This window comes from Patagioenas fasciata, chromosome 20, assembly GCF_037038585.1.
Source record: "Patagioenas fasciata isolate bPatFas1 chromosome 20, bPatFas1.hap1, whole genome shotgun sequence".
NCBI lineage: Eukaryota > Metazoa > Chordata > Aves > Columbiformes > Columbidae > Patagioenas > Patagioenas fasciata.
This window is the reverse complement of record NC_092539.1, coordinates 9916352-9932190: the sequence shown is the minus strand read 5'-3', so window position 1 is coordinate 9932190 and position 15839 is coordinate 9916352. Positions and strand designations below refer to the sequence as shown.

At 53.9% G+C, this 15839-nt stretch overlaps 1 protein-coding gene across 2 annotated transcripts in view; it reads left to right on the top strand.

Annotated features, from left to right (window-relative positions):
• KCNT1 (potassium sodium-activated channel subfamily T member 1) overlaps positions 1 to 15839 on the top strand; it is a 71666-nt gene that overhangs the window by 38121 nt on the left and 17706 nt on the right. The window contains exons 2-10 of one of the 2 annotated variants that reach the window (XM_065853873.2): positions 4730 to 4771; positions 10534 to 10613; positions 11729 to 11828; positions 12902 to 12958; positions 13294 to 13342; positions 13834 to 13893; positions 14694 to 14768; positions 15121 to 15204; positions 15671 to 15765. In XM_065853873.2, the coding sequence (XP_065709945.1) occupies positions 4730 to 4771; positions 10534 to 10613; positions 11729 to 11828; positions 12902 to 12958; positions 13294 to 13342; positions 13834 to 13893; positions 14694 to 14768; positions 15121 to 15204; positions 15671 to 15765 (642 nt within the window). The remainder of the gene's footprint in view (positions 1 to 4729; positions 4772 to 10533; positions 10614 to 11728; positions 11829 to 12901; positions 12959 to 13293; positions 13343 to 13833; positions 13894 to 14693; positions 14769 to 15120; positions 15205 to 15670; positions 15766 to 15839) is intronic. The other variant, XM_065853872.2, reaches the window with a different exon arrangement.

The window sequence follows — 15839 nt, the reverse complement described above, 5'->3', positions numbered from 1 at the left end:
CCTCCTGTCCTTTTAGTGGCTGCATCGCAGAGGAGGCTGCTGCACCTCACCCCTCGCGTAGCCAAGGGCAGCAGTTAGCTCCTTCCCCCACTTCTCTCCTTCCTGCTGCACGGTCCCACCTCCCGCAGCCCCTCCTCGTCTCTCGGTTTGAGATATTTTTGGCAGAAATAAATGGGACTTTGCTTCAGTCGTGTTACAGTCAACAAGGTGGCTACTTGGTGAGAAAGTGTTGGGGGTGACACTGCTCCGTGCCATTTAACCTGGGCATTTCTGTTCCACGGAGCCACGGGCATTGCTGGCTGGTGCTGAGCGTGTTTTCGGTGCGGGACCACTGCAAAAACGGGCAGGATGCTCAGTGCTGAACTCTGTTACAAGGACAATATGCAAGCAGGCTGCTCGATCCCCATGAACAGGAAAGGATCCCGGATCCCGGCTGCGGCACAGCGAGCTGACAGCTGGCATCCGTCGCACCGAACAGAGCCCTTTGTCCCTGGGCATGGGGTGATGTGAACCCCCGAGCTGGCAGCGCTGCAGCAGGCGCCTACAGGGAGCTGGCTGGGTTTTGGGAGTGCTGAGCATCCTCCCACAGCTGCTGGTGAGACACCAGCGCTGCTGAAAATCTCCGTGCCCTATATAGGTGCTGAGACGCGGATGAGGCGCCTCACCTAGGGATGCCTACACTTGAAACTCACACTTGGGCTTTTGCTCTGGTTATTTCAGGCCCCTCAATCCTACTGGGGTGTAGGGATTAGCGTGTTCCTCCTCCAGTAGAGGTTTCCTGCTGGCACTGGGAGCAGGATGCCCGGCACAGCCGTCCCCTCCATGCGGGTACCAGCTGCCAGCCTGGCTGTTGGGGCTGTGTGGAGTCTCACAACCCACCCCAGCTCATCCTTCCTCCGCAAGGCTCAGCTGCTTGCCGGGACTGCGGGGACCCATTGAGCTCATTAGGAGAAACGGTGAGACATGTGCTAGAGCAGCCTCAGCATCCGCAGGGCTGTTTTGCCCAGCACTGGGCCAGGCTTGGCAGAGCTCGCCCCTCTGGGAGAGCCCGAACTTGCTGGGAGGTGACTGCAGGCAGTGCCGGGAGCTGCCGGGCACCGGGCTGAGATCGGCTCCTCCGGCTGCAGCGGGAAATGCGGCTCTTTTGGCACCATGCCTTGGTTGTCTCTAAACTTTGGCTGCACAGTTTGCTGAGCTTCCTTCAGACCAGGGGTTGTCCCTGGGTTGTCCCCACTCTGTCCTGCAGCTGGGGGGGTGGGCTCGAGTTTGCGAGCAAGACACGCGCATCTTCCTCTCCCCTTCCCCTTCTTCTTGCTCGTTTCTTCTCCCCATCTGTGCTTTCTTTTTTCATCTCTTCCCATCTGTCCTTCTCACATCAGGCTATTTTTGGGGATGAGTTTCTCACTGTCAGTATGGTGGGAACCGTGGTGCATCTTTTGTCTTAGAGGATGCACACTGCTTTGGGAAGCCTTGCTTCGTTCATATTGGCCCCCCTACCTTGCCCCTGTCTTGGAGGCATTTTGAGACCGGGGGCTAAGAGGCTGATGGCTCTCCGCTCTGGCTCTTGAAACACCTCCAAGCCTTGCAAGTGGTTGTTACGCAGCCTGCAGCTGAGTGCAGTGTTGGCAGGTCATTACTTGTGTCTTTGTAACTTCCAGGGGCTTTTAGTCAAGGCAGGTTTTGTTGTTGTTGTTGTTTTTTTTTACTTGGAAGTAATAGGAACTGCAGGACCAGAAGTGAATTTTTAATACCCTTCGTTTACCAAAATACCTCCCGGAAAAAATCAGCAGGCAGCGGGGAAGGCGCGGAGCTGGCGGGGGCTTTGCTGGGAGGGGGCAGACCTGCGTGAGCTCGGCTGAGCTGCCGCCGTGCCTTGCTGCTCTCTCCTCCACCCCAGCACCTTCGAGCACTTTAAGCATGGGGAAAGCATTTAGCCTCAGATTATCTGCGTGATAAGGATGAGCTAAACGCACCCAGATCCCAAAGCACCCTGGCAGAGCAGAGCGGGGGCTCGGGTCGGCTGCCTTCTCCCATCCGGAGTGAAGGAGACTGGATCTGCAGCCTGAATCCTTGGGGGAGCGGGGCTGGGGGTGCTGCTGGGCTCTGCTGGGACGTGCTGGAGCCAGGGCCGAGGACCAGGATGAGGTGACAAGGTGGCTGCTCCGCCGAGGAGCTGCTGTGCAGCGTAGGTGGGCAGGTGATTGCTCTCTCTTGTACATAAGCAAGGTTTATTAGTGGCTTTTGTTCTAATAATACATACACCATTGTCTCTTCACCTTCTAATAGAACCCTTCATCTTGTACGGGGCTGCGACTTGACATGCGGTGACAGACCTGTCTCCGTAGCTGTGAAGTTTCTTCCCCCTCTGCTCCTCTTCATTCTCTTGTCCTTCCCTGCCCCATCCCTCTCTCTGGGAGATGCTGCTGACACCAGTGGGGGGTTGGGATTGTGGTTTGGTGGTTGGCATTGTGGTTTGGTGCTTGGTAGTGCCAGGACAAGGGGACTCGGGTTCCCTGTCCCGGACCCTGGGCTCCGGAGGGGATGAAAGGTTGGGCTTGCTGCTGGTGTCATAGTTATTTCCATGGTAGGAATGAGATGAGTTGAGGTTTGTCTGCACAGGGATACTCAGGGAGGCAGATCTGGATGAGACTAAACAAAAGTTAATTTAAGGTAGATTATCTAAAACACATTAAAAGCCAGTGTAACATTTCTGACTTAGTTAAATGGCTCGAATTCTGCAAATCCTAAATCTAGTCCTTCCTTCCTTCCTTTCTGGTGAGGCTGTGCACGGAAGAGTTCGTGCTGTTCTGCTGATCCCCTCCGGCAGTTAACCTGAGTTAATTGTCATGTATGTGACGGTGCAGAGCCCACCCAGGCTGGGGTGGAGTTAGTGCAGGCAGCAGAGAGAGGATGCTCTGCGCCCCCGGGGCTGCTCACCCAGCTGGGCACCGAACCGGGGCTGCGGCTGGTGCCCGGCAGAGATTTGGGGGGAGCAGAACCGTCTTGGCCATGGGGCAGTGCTGGGCATCCCTTGGGTCTGTCCGTCCTTCTTTCTCCCTGCAGAAAATGTGGCCTTTCCATTGTGAGCCAAACTCTCCAATTTGAAAGTCTTTGGGATCTGGAAAACAGCCGTTTTTCAGCTGAGAATTTGAGTGACTTTCATTTTTTCTTATAAAATCTTCCGTATTTCCTCAGCATTTAGACTCCTTATGAGAATTCGGGTGCCTGGTGGGATGGAGAGGTTTCAAGCAGTTCATTCATTTGGAAGCCGAGAGCACCTTTTTGTTCCTATTTTATCACATGTGCTTTAACCACAGCAGAGAGCGGCCGAAGCCGCAGCTGGGGAGGTGCACGGTCTGTCCATCGCTTCGCAGTCCCCTCTGTTTGTGGTGCCCTTTTGTGAGCAAGGTGTTTATTTACCTCCTGAGTCCATCCCTTGCCTGGCTGGATAAGGTGCCCTGGGAGTCACATCCTGGTGCCCTGGGACCCACGGTGTGTGATTAAATGTGCCGTGGCTGTTTGGTTTTCAGGACCATCGTTCTACCTTGGGGAGCTGCAGCTGCAATAAGCCCCAGTTCGTGCAGTGTTCCCAGTTGCCAGCTGGCAGTATATTAGGAGAAAATAAAATCATTTGCTGTTTCTTTCCCTTAAACGTCTCTGAGAGGTATAAAAAACTCCTTGCAAACCCAAACAGGGCCAGGCTGGGTGTAGGAAACTAAATCATGTCACAGGGTGGCTTGTGGCTGGGGGAAGAATTAGCTTTCCTTCAGAATCACCTTCTAATTGGAATGAGAATGTATTGCTTTTATTTAGTTTGAACTACACCAGAGTGCTGTGGACTCATAAAGCACAAAGCAAAATAAAATAAAAGCCTTTATGTTCTGCAAGTGTCCCCTTTGATTAGGTTATAATTCTTGATTGCCCAGACTCATGTTAAATAAGGAAAGGCAGGAGGGTAGGGAAGGGCTCTGGTGCTCCAGGACCTGTCTCAGCTCACGTCCGCGGTGACGGGGACCCGTGGCCATCGTGGGGGTGGATGTGTCTTGGAAAGAGTGTTGTTTTTGCAAAGGGAATTCTTCTCCTTTGCAGCTGTGATTGCTTTGTTTCACAGTGCTGCGCCGCTGTCTGTCTGTGGGATGTACAGTACACGAACACGGGCACTGCGGGTGCTGCTGGCAGGGCCGGTCGCTGTGCCCCCACCTGCTCCCGGATCTCTGTGTTGTTCTGCCTCCCCTGCCATGACCCCCCACGTTACCCCCATCATTCCCTTCTGTTCTGTTCTTTTTGTTTTGCTTTCCATTCTCTGCTCATCACCTGCGTGTAAAATCAGCTCCATGAAGGTGTCTGTAGGAGAAAAAATGTCAGGTTCCTAAAAACACCCCAACCAGCACCTTTCAAAATTCAATTTCTCCGCAGAAAGTGGGACACTGATTTGAGAGCAGGGATGCAGTTTGTGAGACATTAAAAAAAAGGCCAAAAAATTGGTTTTATCCGTGGAGCTGAGTCCTTAAAGGAGCCGTACCCGGGCAAAACCAACAGAGCATCACCGAGTCCCCAGCGTCCCCACAGTGGGGACACATCCCAGGCGTGGTGCAACCCTCGGTGAGCGCTTGGGCGGCCGTTTGTCCCTCCGGCGCTGGCGTCCCCGTGTCACGGCTCTGGCTGTGGCCGTGGCCCTGCCCGGCAGCTCCGTGTTCCCCTCACCGCCTGTGATGCTCTCGCTCCGCAGGCCCCATGCCGAGGACTTCAGCGTGGATTCCTCCTTCTCGCAGTAAGTCACCGCACGCGTTTCCCGATGGGGAGGGGACGGGGGCGGCCGTGGCATCGCCGGCCCCAAGGGACTGTCACTTCCGTTGGGGAAAAGCCAACTGCGTTCTCTAGAAAGCAAAAACCCCCCTTGGAATTTGGGGTGCTTGTGCAGTGCGTGTGTGTGTGGTGTCTCGTGAGCCAAGGATTTGGGCAGTCCTTGCTGCACGAACAGTGCTCAGCCTCGCCTTTAAATTAGCGATAGATTGTTCTGCTTTTAAGGGAGCTGATAAGCATGAGGTTGGTCCTTTCCTGCTCTTGGCACCAAGGGGTTGCATACGGGACCAGCAAACCCATCTGAGAGCGATGGTTCCCACCATGGGGAGGACTGTCTGCGCTCAGAGATAGACACGTTTCTTGGGGAAGAAGTGACATCCTTGGCAGCAAATTGGTGATTACCCATTAGTGATGAGCTCCATGCGCAGACTCTAATTAAACAATCCAGATTCATCAGCAAAAGCAATTATAAGAGCAGACTCATGAGTGTCAATCTCCAATATTGCGAAACAAATAATTGAAAGAAAGCACACCATGTTATTCTGGTGCTGCTTCTCTTTCTGTGTTTTGTTTTTGGGAGCCGCTGCCCCTTGCTCTGTGGTACTGAGGGCACTTGCATGGAGAGCTCTGCCACCCCTGGCTGCATCCCCGCTGCCCACAGTGCTTGCCTTGGAGCCTGAGAATGGGCTCCACAACTGCTGAATACAGTCGGAGAAGGACTATAGCTGCCTTCAGGGAATGAGGAATTGATAAAAATCCCATTTCCATTGCAGTGTCCTCCCTAATAAAAACCAAACAAACCAACCCAAACCCAACAGGACTGGCCTCTGACGCCAACATCAATCTTGGGCAGTTTTTCCAGAAGTGGTTGCTTGGAGCTCGCTTTTCATCCCCCCAAAATAAAATTGGAGTGTTACTGCTGGAGCCAGGATGATGTTACCTGCATCCAGCTGTGTTTAATATGCTGCAGAGAGGTTGGCAATATCGCTCCTTTTCCTTGGGCAAAAATCACACTCCGTAACAAAACAGGAGGTGTTTTGGTTTATTTTTCCTTTTATTACAAATGTAAATGCATGAAATCTTGAGGAAGTCTTTGAGCTGGTCCTGGCGCAGTGTGTGCCACAGCATCCTGGTGCCCAGCACAGCGTGTCGGCGTGGAACTCAATTTTGCTCACGGTTGTTTGCGATGTGCCTCGGCGGGCGCTCTGCCCACAGCCCCAGCAGCCCAGCAAACTGGTGTGCGGACCCTGCACGGCCACCCAGTGCATGGGGGGATGCAGGGGACAGCAGGGATGAGGGGACAGCAGGACATGTCCCCACAAGCTGTGAATCCCTGTGTGGTTTTGAAGCTGTTTTCTTTGCACGCTCGCCAGCGCTGAGCTGGTACAGCCTGGGTGAAACCCGCAACCCTCCTGCTTTGAGTAATTGTTCAATTACCGCTTATTGAGCGTGGGGGCAGCCTGTTCCCTGTTTCTTGCTTTGGCAGACACCCAGCTTTCCTCTACACACACAGCCGTGCAGCTATTCCCCTTTCCATCTCCAAACCCAGGGCTGGGAGCAGCTCTGCCAGCCGGGAGCTCTGGTGGGAAGGGCTGTAGCTGCTCCCTGTGTCCTGCTCACCAGGGATAGATGGCGGGTGACAAACGTATCACACCAGTGGGGGTCAGGACACAAAGCTCACTTGGTGTCATTCATCTCGACATAGCTTCTGTACCTGTTACCATGAAAAGAACGGTGGAAAAAGGGAAAGAGCATTCGCAATGGCAATCGGAGGGCTGGCAGCAGCTGGAGCTGTGCCTGGGCAGTTTGTGCAGTTGCCATCAGCTGGTATCGGAGCCTGGAGCTGGCTGTTCAGTGGTTTATTTGGGGAGGACTTTGGCCTCTGCTGAGCTTTGAAGATACACTTCTCACGGTGAGAAGTCTCTATTAGAGAAGTCTCTGTTATGAAATAGAGCAAAAGCATCCTGGGCGCTTAAGCCCTTTGGAAAGCAGCGGGGTGGCGGGAGGCTTTGGGCTGGAAGTGGCAGCTCATTCCCTTGGCCGGCCGGTGGATTTTGGAGCCGTCTCAGTTTTCAGGCCGTGCCCAGGCGCTGTCACATGCTGTGGGGACCAGAGGGGACCTACCTGCACCCGACTGCCCATGTCAGTCTCCTGGGGACGCAGAGCTTTAGGGTACGTCTCTGTCCCCCTGTCCCTGCCTGCGCTGCCCCTGTGGGTTTGCCCTGGCATGGGGCTGTGCATGGCTTGTTATTTTTCGTGTTTCTTGTCGGTAAGGGAGAGTGTTTATCCCCAGCCCTCTGGGGAGGGTACAAGCATGGAGCGTGCTCCTCAGAGTCTATTTTAATGCTCGTGAACCAAGCTGTGCTCATCCTGGTCTTGCATCCTGCACTTTTCCGAACGAACTATTGTGTCTTTTTCAGGAGTTCATCGTCTTAGAACAAACTGCCTCTAATCTTAGATTAATAAAGAACAATAAATAACCGAGCAAAGAAAAGGAAATTGCTCAGGCATTATGAAGTGCATAATAGCGGTAATTACACTTGCAAGCAGAGGGCTTGTAACTAAACTTGTTCTGTGATGATTATCTCTGCGGCCCCGGGAGGTTCAGCTGGGGGGAGCGGCGTGCTGCCTGCTCCCTGCTCCCTGCCTGCTCCCTGCCTGCTCCCTGCCCGCAGAGCCTGCCCCTGCCTGCACCCTCTGTGCTGCCTGCGCTGGGCCGGCACCACGCTGCCTGGCAGGAGGGATGCAGGACCATGACAAGAGGGATGCTCGGATGGCAGGAGGGATGCAGGACTGTTGCAGGAGAGAGGGGGTGGTTTGAATGGAGCAGCTTGGCTGCACTGCTGTGAAGGCAGATCCTGTCAGGGTGTGTGTTTTGGGGCGGTTAATGCAGTCAGAGTTTGGCTTCATGTTTATTTGAAGTTAACTTCTTGACAACAAAATTAAAGAGTATGTTTTAGATGATATCATCTCCTTCTCTCAGCTGGAAATGGAGTAGGAGCTTTGATATTTTCTGATGGTTGCTGCTGCCTGGTTAAAGCCATCACCATGGGTCGGTGCTGGGGTGCTCTGGTGTCTGCAGAGCAGGCTGTGTCCTGGTCCCTGTCACACCGAACCCTTGCTCTGTTCTCCCTCCTCCTCCGGACAGAAGTGGAATGGTCACCCACAGGAGCATGTTCTTCCTCCGTGTTTGTATTTCTTCATCTCTTCGCAGTGACAAACACCCCCTTACCCCCACCCCCAGGATCCGCTTCAGTTGATTCCCAAGTGTTTCTTCTATCTGCATCTGTTATGACGGATGAACACAGGGGCTACTTTGTCATAAAAAGTTAGATATCTTCTAATCATTCAATTCTTTTTTCTGTCAGCATTTATATTCATAGTCTTGAGGTGGGCTGCAACGCTATAGATCAGCGAACCATCTGTCTGACGACAGAGATTTATATCGCTGTTTGTTTCTTTGGTATGGAGGCGAATGTCTGGGAGAGGAATTGTGCTCCCTGAAGTCTCCCTCTCCTCAGTGCACTTAATCCTCAGGGACTCTGATGAATGGGGTGCCCGGCACTCACGACAGAGCTGATGGCCGGTTCCCAGCATTTCCTGGGCATTTATAATGAGAAGGAGCAATTAGCTTGTGTGTGCAATGTCGTGAGCAGTTGTGACTGTCTGATTTATGCCCTGACACAGATAAATTATTTGCTAAGTCTGGCTTTGGAAACAATTAATTTTAACATGTGAAAGCTGTGCTTACGAAGCTCTGCATTTATGGCTGCTCGCTCCTCAGCCAGCGCTCGTTAATTCTCCTGCTCGTTCCCCGTGCGGTCATGCTCCCAGTGCTTGCTCCAGGTCCCCATGGCAGGGTCTCTGGTCACCCACCCCCTCCCTGGTCCTTTCTCTTGCCGGCGAGTGTGGCTGGTAAACATGCACTGGGTGCAGTGCACAGCCCTCCCAGCATCCCCAGGGAGATGCGGGCTCAGCTCCTGTCCCTGCCGCCAGCTGGGGACATTTGGGGTGAGCTTCTGTTCTTGGTGAAACGCCATTGCTGCCACTGCTGGCGCATTTGCGTTTTGGAGCTTTCCTCACCTGATGCAATGAATTATCCTGGTGAGGAGCAACGCGCTCGCATCGCTGCTGGCTTTGTTGGGCGCCGCTGGTCATACCGACATCCTTCCCCTCGGTACTGTGACCAGCAGGAATGCTAAATGTCTTAACAGATCTGGTGACTGCTGTGGGTACCAGGACAAGTGACTCCACAGCACTGGGGGTCTCATAAAACCCTTTCCCAGTTTGCTGCCTGGTCATCCCAGCATTAACGCTCAGTAAATGTTTGTTTATCCCTCTGTTGTCAGAGCGAGTAGCAGCTGCTTTCCAATAAATCACGGGTTGGGGTGTGTGCCAGGCGGCACGCCGGGCTGGAGCCGGCGTCACGTGTGCGCAGGGTTTGCACAGGCTAAATAGAATGGGGCAGTTGGTTTAATGACTCTCACTGTGAATTTGCTCACCTTGTTCTGTGCCTTGGCTTGGTAATATGTCTGATTAATGAAATCATGATGACCTCTTCCAAACAGTTAAAAAGACAGTAATAATAGTAGCACTTACTTAAGAGACGTGTTGAATACAGTGAAGTAGAAGTAGTAGCTAATTCATTGCATTTAACTCCATTAACAGCTGTAATGGTGATGAACAGAGTTTGTCTTGATCAGTCAGACCAGAAAACAATCCCTTTTAGCCTGCGCTTAGCGGGCAGGAGTGTGATTTATAACCCTGCCTGGTGTGAGTTTGCAAAGGGCTGCGTATGTTTGTAAAGCAACAGGAGAGGCGGTGGCAGAGACGCTGAGCAGGGACCGGTTTTGCCTGTGCACCCCTCATCGGGGTGTGCTCCATCCCAGACCCCGTGGACACCGCGGGGAGGAACCTCCAGCCCGGGCGATGCTGTGGGGACGGGCAGGAGGCTGCGGTGGAGCGGTGGTGGAGCCTGGAGCAGCTGAGGATGAAGAAGAGCCCGTGGTGGTCACGGTGGTGGACGGGCCGTTTTCCGTTCCACCTGCTGGTTTATGCGAAGTGCCCCGGCAGGCGGCTCCTTGTCCTTGTGCCACGAGTCACCAGCGGCTCCAAATGCCAAGTGACATTCAGAGTTGGTTGGCAGCTTCTGGGTTTTTCTGGAATGGCCAAATGTGGTCTCTTAGCAACAAAGGGATTTTTTTTCTCCTTTTAGATCAGATTTGTTTCTGAACAGCGTCGATGCTGGACGTTGCTCCCACCCAGGCAGAGCCAGGGCACGGGCGCACCGGGGACATCGCCCTCGCCGGCTCCGGCTCTGCTGCAGCCACTGTGGGTCGGAGCAGATAAAACATCGCCGGGGGCGACTGCTCCAAGGCCACTGCTGTTCTGAGAGGCTTTGAACATGGTGACCTGTGTGGGAAAGGAGAAGTTTGCAAGTCTGATGTCAGCTGGTTGCATGTGAATTAAAGCGAAACGCTTAACCCAAAGCAGACCTGGCTCAGTGGGTCATATCTGCTGCCTTGGTAATTGTTGGTGAACCATGTTTTGGTGCTCGTGGCTGGTGGTAGCGGGATTTGGGACAGTGGGAGCAGCTGGGAGCTGAGGGTTGAGCCCAGGGTCGGCTGTGGGCTGCTCTGGGGGGTCACCCAGTGGGGATGGGGCTCCTGGGGGGCTCCAGGTCTGGCCTCCCACCCCACTGATGGGCTCCTCTGGGTGCTTCCCCCACAGGGTGCAGGTCGAGTTCTACGTGAATGAAAACACCTTCAAGGAGCGGCTGAAGCTCTTCTTCATCAAAAACCAGAGATCAAGTGAGTGCTCAGAGGGCGACCTGGGAGACAGCAAAGCTGCTGAGCTGAGAGCCGGCTCCGTCCTCACGGGACGAGAAGCCATTGCCATCTGCTGGTGGCTGTCCCCTGTGTGTCCCCAGTGCTGCTGCTGCCCGCTGGCCTTTTTCTTGGATCTTGGGCCATCTTGGTTTGGGAGGACGTGGTTGTGCAGGGAGGAGGGGATGCTGCCCGCACCACTGCTCACTCAGGACAAACACAGCATGAGACCCCGCTGGGACAAAGTGGCCCGGAGCAGGGTGACCATCAGGAGTTGCCTGGAGTGGGTCAGGGACCAAATGTCCCCAAATGGAGCCAGTAATGGTCCCTGTGCCCGCAGGGAGGTCAGTGGCTATGGGGACATCCAGGGTAGCTGTGAGCTACCTGCTACAGCCTTCCGGATTAGCCTCCGCTTGACTAATGGTGTTTTTATTTTCTTTCTCTGAGATGTCCTTCGCTGTCTGGAGGGAGTCTGCTCACTAATTTATAAATGCACATTTTCCTTTCCTCCTTGCATCCTGCCGTCTTGTTAAAAAGCTGGAGCGCAGCACAACAGGGTTCCCACGGGGAAGTTTTTAATGAAAATATGATGAATTTCTCACTTGTAATTTGAGTAATAACCCGATGAACTGGCTGGGGAGGGAAAGCGGATAAAACAGCAGCTTTTGCTCGCCGTCCCTCCTCCTGCAAACTGTTTGCGGCGCAGCGAGCAGGACCCTGGCTTGGGGGATGCTTTTGAGCGGATGCTGCTAATGAGGGGGATACAGCCCAGCAGCTCCCTCCTTTGTCTCTCACGTCTATCGAGGCCAGCAAGGAGCTGACTCATCGTTATTTATTTCTGTATTAGCCTATATCTGACACTGGGTAGGACATGCAGAGCCCCAGGCAAAGCGTGAGCAGCGTTTGTGTCCTGCCCTGGGGCTCCCGCAGCTTCCCTGAGGCTCAGCGGGGTCTTGCGGTGCACGGGGCCCTAAAAGCATGTGGGGAACCTAAGAGGTGGTGCTGGGGGTGCAGGGAGTACTGGGGCTCAAGGGATGCAGGGAGTGCTGGGGTTCAGGGGATGCAGGGAGTGCCCCATGCTGTGCTCCCCTCTGCCACAGGCCTGAGGATCCGTCTCTTCAACTTCTCGCTGAAGCTGCTCACCTGCCTCCTGTACATCGTCCGCGTGCTGCTGGACAGCCCCGAGGAGGGCATCGGCTGGTGAGTGCCGCGAGGGGCAGCTCTTGGAGTTGGTCGTTTAATCACAGAGTCATAGAGTCATGGAATTTAGCCAAACTCGCCAGTCCTGCTGGGCTTTGCTCCCTGCTCAACCCACCACGTGAGCATCCGCTGGCCCTGCGCGGCGGAAAGGTGGTGGAAAAATTCAGCGTTGCATTCATTTCCAAACGCTGCCCCGCTCTCATGGCCAGGGGTGCAGCGCGGCCTTCGAACACGGGCGGCAGCTCTTGGTTACAGGCATCACCATGCAAGTATTTTCTGAATGCTGACGCCCTTGAAGCCACTTATGCTAAACACCATTTAAGCGTTTGGGAAGGAAATATGTTTTGCCATTTAGCTCCCCGAGGTGACAGATGATTACATACATCAGCTTTGCTCTGGGCTTCAGTATAAGCCTATTTTTAATATGTCCTTGCTTTGTTTAGCTCATACACAGTGTGCTTTTTTTCAGGAGCTAAGAGAATTAGTAATTTGATCTTCTCTTTGTAAAGCTCGCAGACTACCAAGTACATCTGCATTGTCCAAAAGTGGTTTAAAATCTGTTAGAATTAAGCGTGACATGGACGCAGATCCTGGGAACAATCCGTGTTCCCAACAGCGTGGGGCAAAGTCATGGCTGGCCAGCAGGAATGCATCCTCGGAGCCAGACGGGGAGAGATTGGCTTTGGTGCTGCTTGGACGGCCGTGTCCTGGAAGCCAAGGCTCAGCAGCTTTTGCTGATTGTCGCTAGGTAATTCCCAGCTGCAGCCCCATGCACAGGGAGCCCCGTCCCTGGTGGGTACCAGCGTTTCACAGCATCTCTGGAGTACCTGACAGGTCTTATTCTCCAGTAACACCATGTTCAATACTGCATGGGTGAGGCAGGCTCCTGGGGAAAGCCCCGGCTAACGGGACCTGTGTGTGTTTGTACCCAGGGAGTGTTGTCCAGGGGAGTCCCCCAGCATCAAGACAGAGCAGCAAGGGCACACAATGACCTGGGGAGTCCACATCAGCACCGCTTTTCCTTCCTCCCCTTGCTGACTGCTTTTCCCTGCTTTATCTTTCTCTTTTCCCAGCTGGGAATGCGAAAAGCAGAATTACACAGTGTTCAACCAGTCCACGAAGATAAACTGGTGAGTTGAGAGTTGGTCCTGTGCCAGGGTCTGGCTCTGCTGGGGCACGGGGACGCAGTGATGGACGTGGCTGGTGGTGGCAGCTCCCTGTGGCCACTTCTTGGTAATGGGGCTGCTGGAGGGACCCTCCCAGGACCAAATCAATTGAGAAGTGACCCTTGGGAATAGCTCATCCTCAGTGCAGAGGCTGCTTGAACAAACTGTCTGGTGAGGAACACCAGCACCAGTCCTGTGCTGGATCCCACATCAGTGATGGCCTCGGATTTGCATTCGCTGGGGGTAAAGGCATTGCTGGTTAGGCTACAGTTGAGATCTGTTTTGAATTTTCCTTGCAGGTCACACATCTTCTGGGTGGACAGAAAAACGCCGCTGTGGGCCGTACAGGTGAGTGCCCAGCCCTCGGGCACGGTGGTGCAGGAGCTGGGCTTTGAGCTCTGCCACCAGTGTGTCCCCAACAGCTGGGGTGACGGGTTCCCTTGGGTGAGCAGAAAACGAGCTGGGGCTTCTGCTGGGAGCAGCCACACGCCCTGGGTGAGGATGCTGGTGCTGATAGGAGAGGACAAGCTGTAGGAAGATAAAATGCTGAGGCTCAGCTCCTCCCTGGGGGGATGCAGTGGCATCAGGAACGGGCTGATCTCAGGCTGCACAGCTCTTGGGAATCACTCGCAGGAGGGTTTAGTGCCTGTTGGCTTCTGCCTGGGGCTGCCAGCACGGCTGGTGCGTGGCAGATGCTCACGTTTTGGACCCAAACGGGTGCAGGGAGAGCAAACAGGCAGGCTGTCATCTGAGATACCTCCTGGCACAGGGCAGGGAGGGCTCTGATCAACAGGAGATGCATTGAGCGAGCCCTCGGCAGCTGCTGTCTGTCCCTGCAGGTCAGCATCGCTCTGATCAGCTTTCTGGAGACCATGCTGCTCATCTATCTCAGCTACAAGGTGAGCGCCCGGGGGTGGACAGTGATGTGCTGGCTGGGTCTGACCCCCCCGCATGAATTAATTTCTCTGTCTTTGAGCTGTCTGAAGCATCCTGAGAGGACGTTTGTCTCGGCTGTGGCTGTTTTCCTTTCTCATTCCCCCTCGGGCTGCTGGATAAGTGTTTGGCAGAGATGGGGCATCTTCTTTTTCTGCCTGCCTTTAGATTCAGACCTGTTTTACAAAAGCTCCAGGCTTTTTTGGGGGGCCAGATTGATGCACACCGAGTTCCTAAGGCTGAGCTCGGCAACCTGACCCCTGTGTGTGCTGAGATCTGCTGCCTCCGGAGGTGGCGGGCGCTGCTCCAAGCCGGGCTGGGGCAGGCACAGGCTGGCTTCTTTGGACCAAAGCCACTTAAAATGGCCAAGAAAAGTGACCTTGACAAATGGCATCTTCTCAGGACCCCTGGGGCAGTTGGCAGAAGACATTCAGACTCTGTGTCACCCGCCTGGTTTCAGCGCCAGCGATCTGTATCGACCACTCTCATTCTCCATCCTCACGTGAAGCGTTGTTGTCCCCTGGGTTTGGGGAGCAGTAGCGATGGACAGAGGGACATTGTGGCTGTGAGAAGGACAGAATAGTTAGGGAAGATGTTACAGCATTTCTGCCACCAACACCACATCTCCCGCAGGCAAACCAGAGCATCTTTCCGGCTGCTCTGGTGTGATTCCCCCACCCAGCAGGGTCTGTGGCAGAGTGGGAGCTTTTTAATTATCATTTGGCAGCTTTTTAAGCTTATTTAATTATTGTTTTTGATTCCTCAGGGGAACATCTGGGAACAGATTTTTCGCATTTCGTTCATCCTTGAGATGATCAACACGGTGCCATTTATTATCACGGTGAGTGTTTCCCACTGGCATTTTCTAGCGGCTTTAAGTTGAGTAAGTACTGTAGTTTTGGTGGTGAAATAAAGAAAAATAGATATCTGGCCAAGTAATATTTAAAGCTGGCAGAAAATACTCGCTTCAATATTTTTCAATATAATGATTTTCTCTTTAGCGTTGTCCCGAAAACCATCCTCCCATTTCAGCTGCTCCGCTGCAGCTGGGGAATCAGGGCAGCGTTTGGTGGCAGCATCTGCAGAGGCTTAGTCTGGAGATGGACCCTTCCCAACAGGGCTCACATTGACTGTTTATAGCTTTTTCTGATAGAGAACATGGCTTTTTCTATGAGTAACTCTTGCTTTCGTAGATATTCTGGCCTCCTTTGCGGAATTTGTTCATCCCTGTGTTTCTAAACTGCTGGCTCGCCAAGTATGCGCTGGAGAACATGATTGTGAGTGACCGGACACGTCCCAGCCCGCTCACCCCGGGTCCCTGTGCCCTGGGGATGCCGGGGGTCCCTTGCCTGCCGCTGGCTCCCGGGCAGGGTTTTGGTGCTGGGCTGGGTGGGAGGTGAGGCTCTGCCAGCTGGGGATGCTGGGGCCTGAGCAGGAGCCCATTGGTGCCACGTTGACTCCGTTGGCTGCATATGGAAAGGGACAGACTCCAGCTGTCCCCAGGATGCGGGATTTCAGCAGGACGAGATATTCCAGCCATTCCCATGTGCCTGCTCGGGCTGTCTCTCCCAGCAGCAGAGCCCAGACCTGCTCACAGCAATGCACGGCCCTTTTCCAGGGCCAAATTCTGGCCTGACCTCCATCTGAGGGGCATTGCTGGAGCCAGCAGGATAGCAGCTGGTTCATGGAGGAGACGTTACCCTCAGGCTCCCCAGGCTGCTGAGTCCTCTCCTCTCTTCCCAGAACGACCTGCACCGAGCCATACAGAGGACCCAGTCTGCGATGTTCAACCAGGTGCTCATTCTGATCTGCACCCTCCTGTGTCTCCTTTTCACGGGGTGAGTGTTGCTCTTCGTTTCACTAAATCACCTTCTTCACCCAGGTAGCTGAGCTCATTTGAGTAATATGCCAC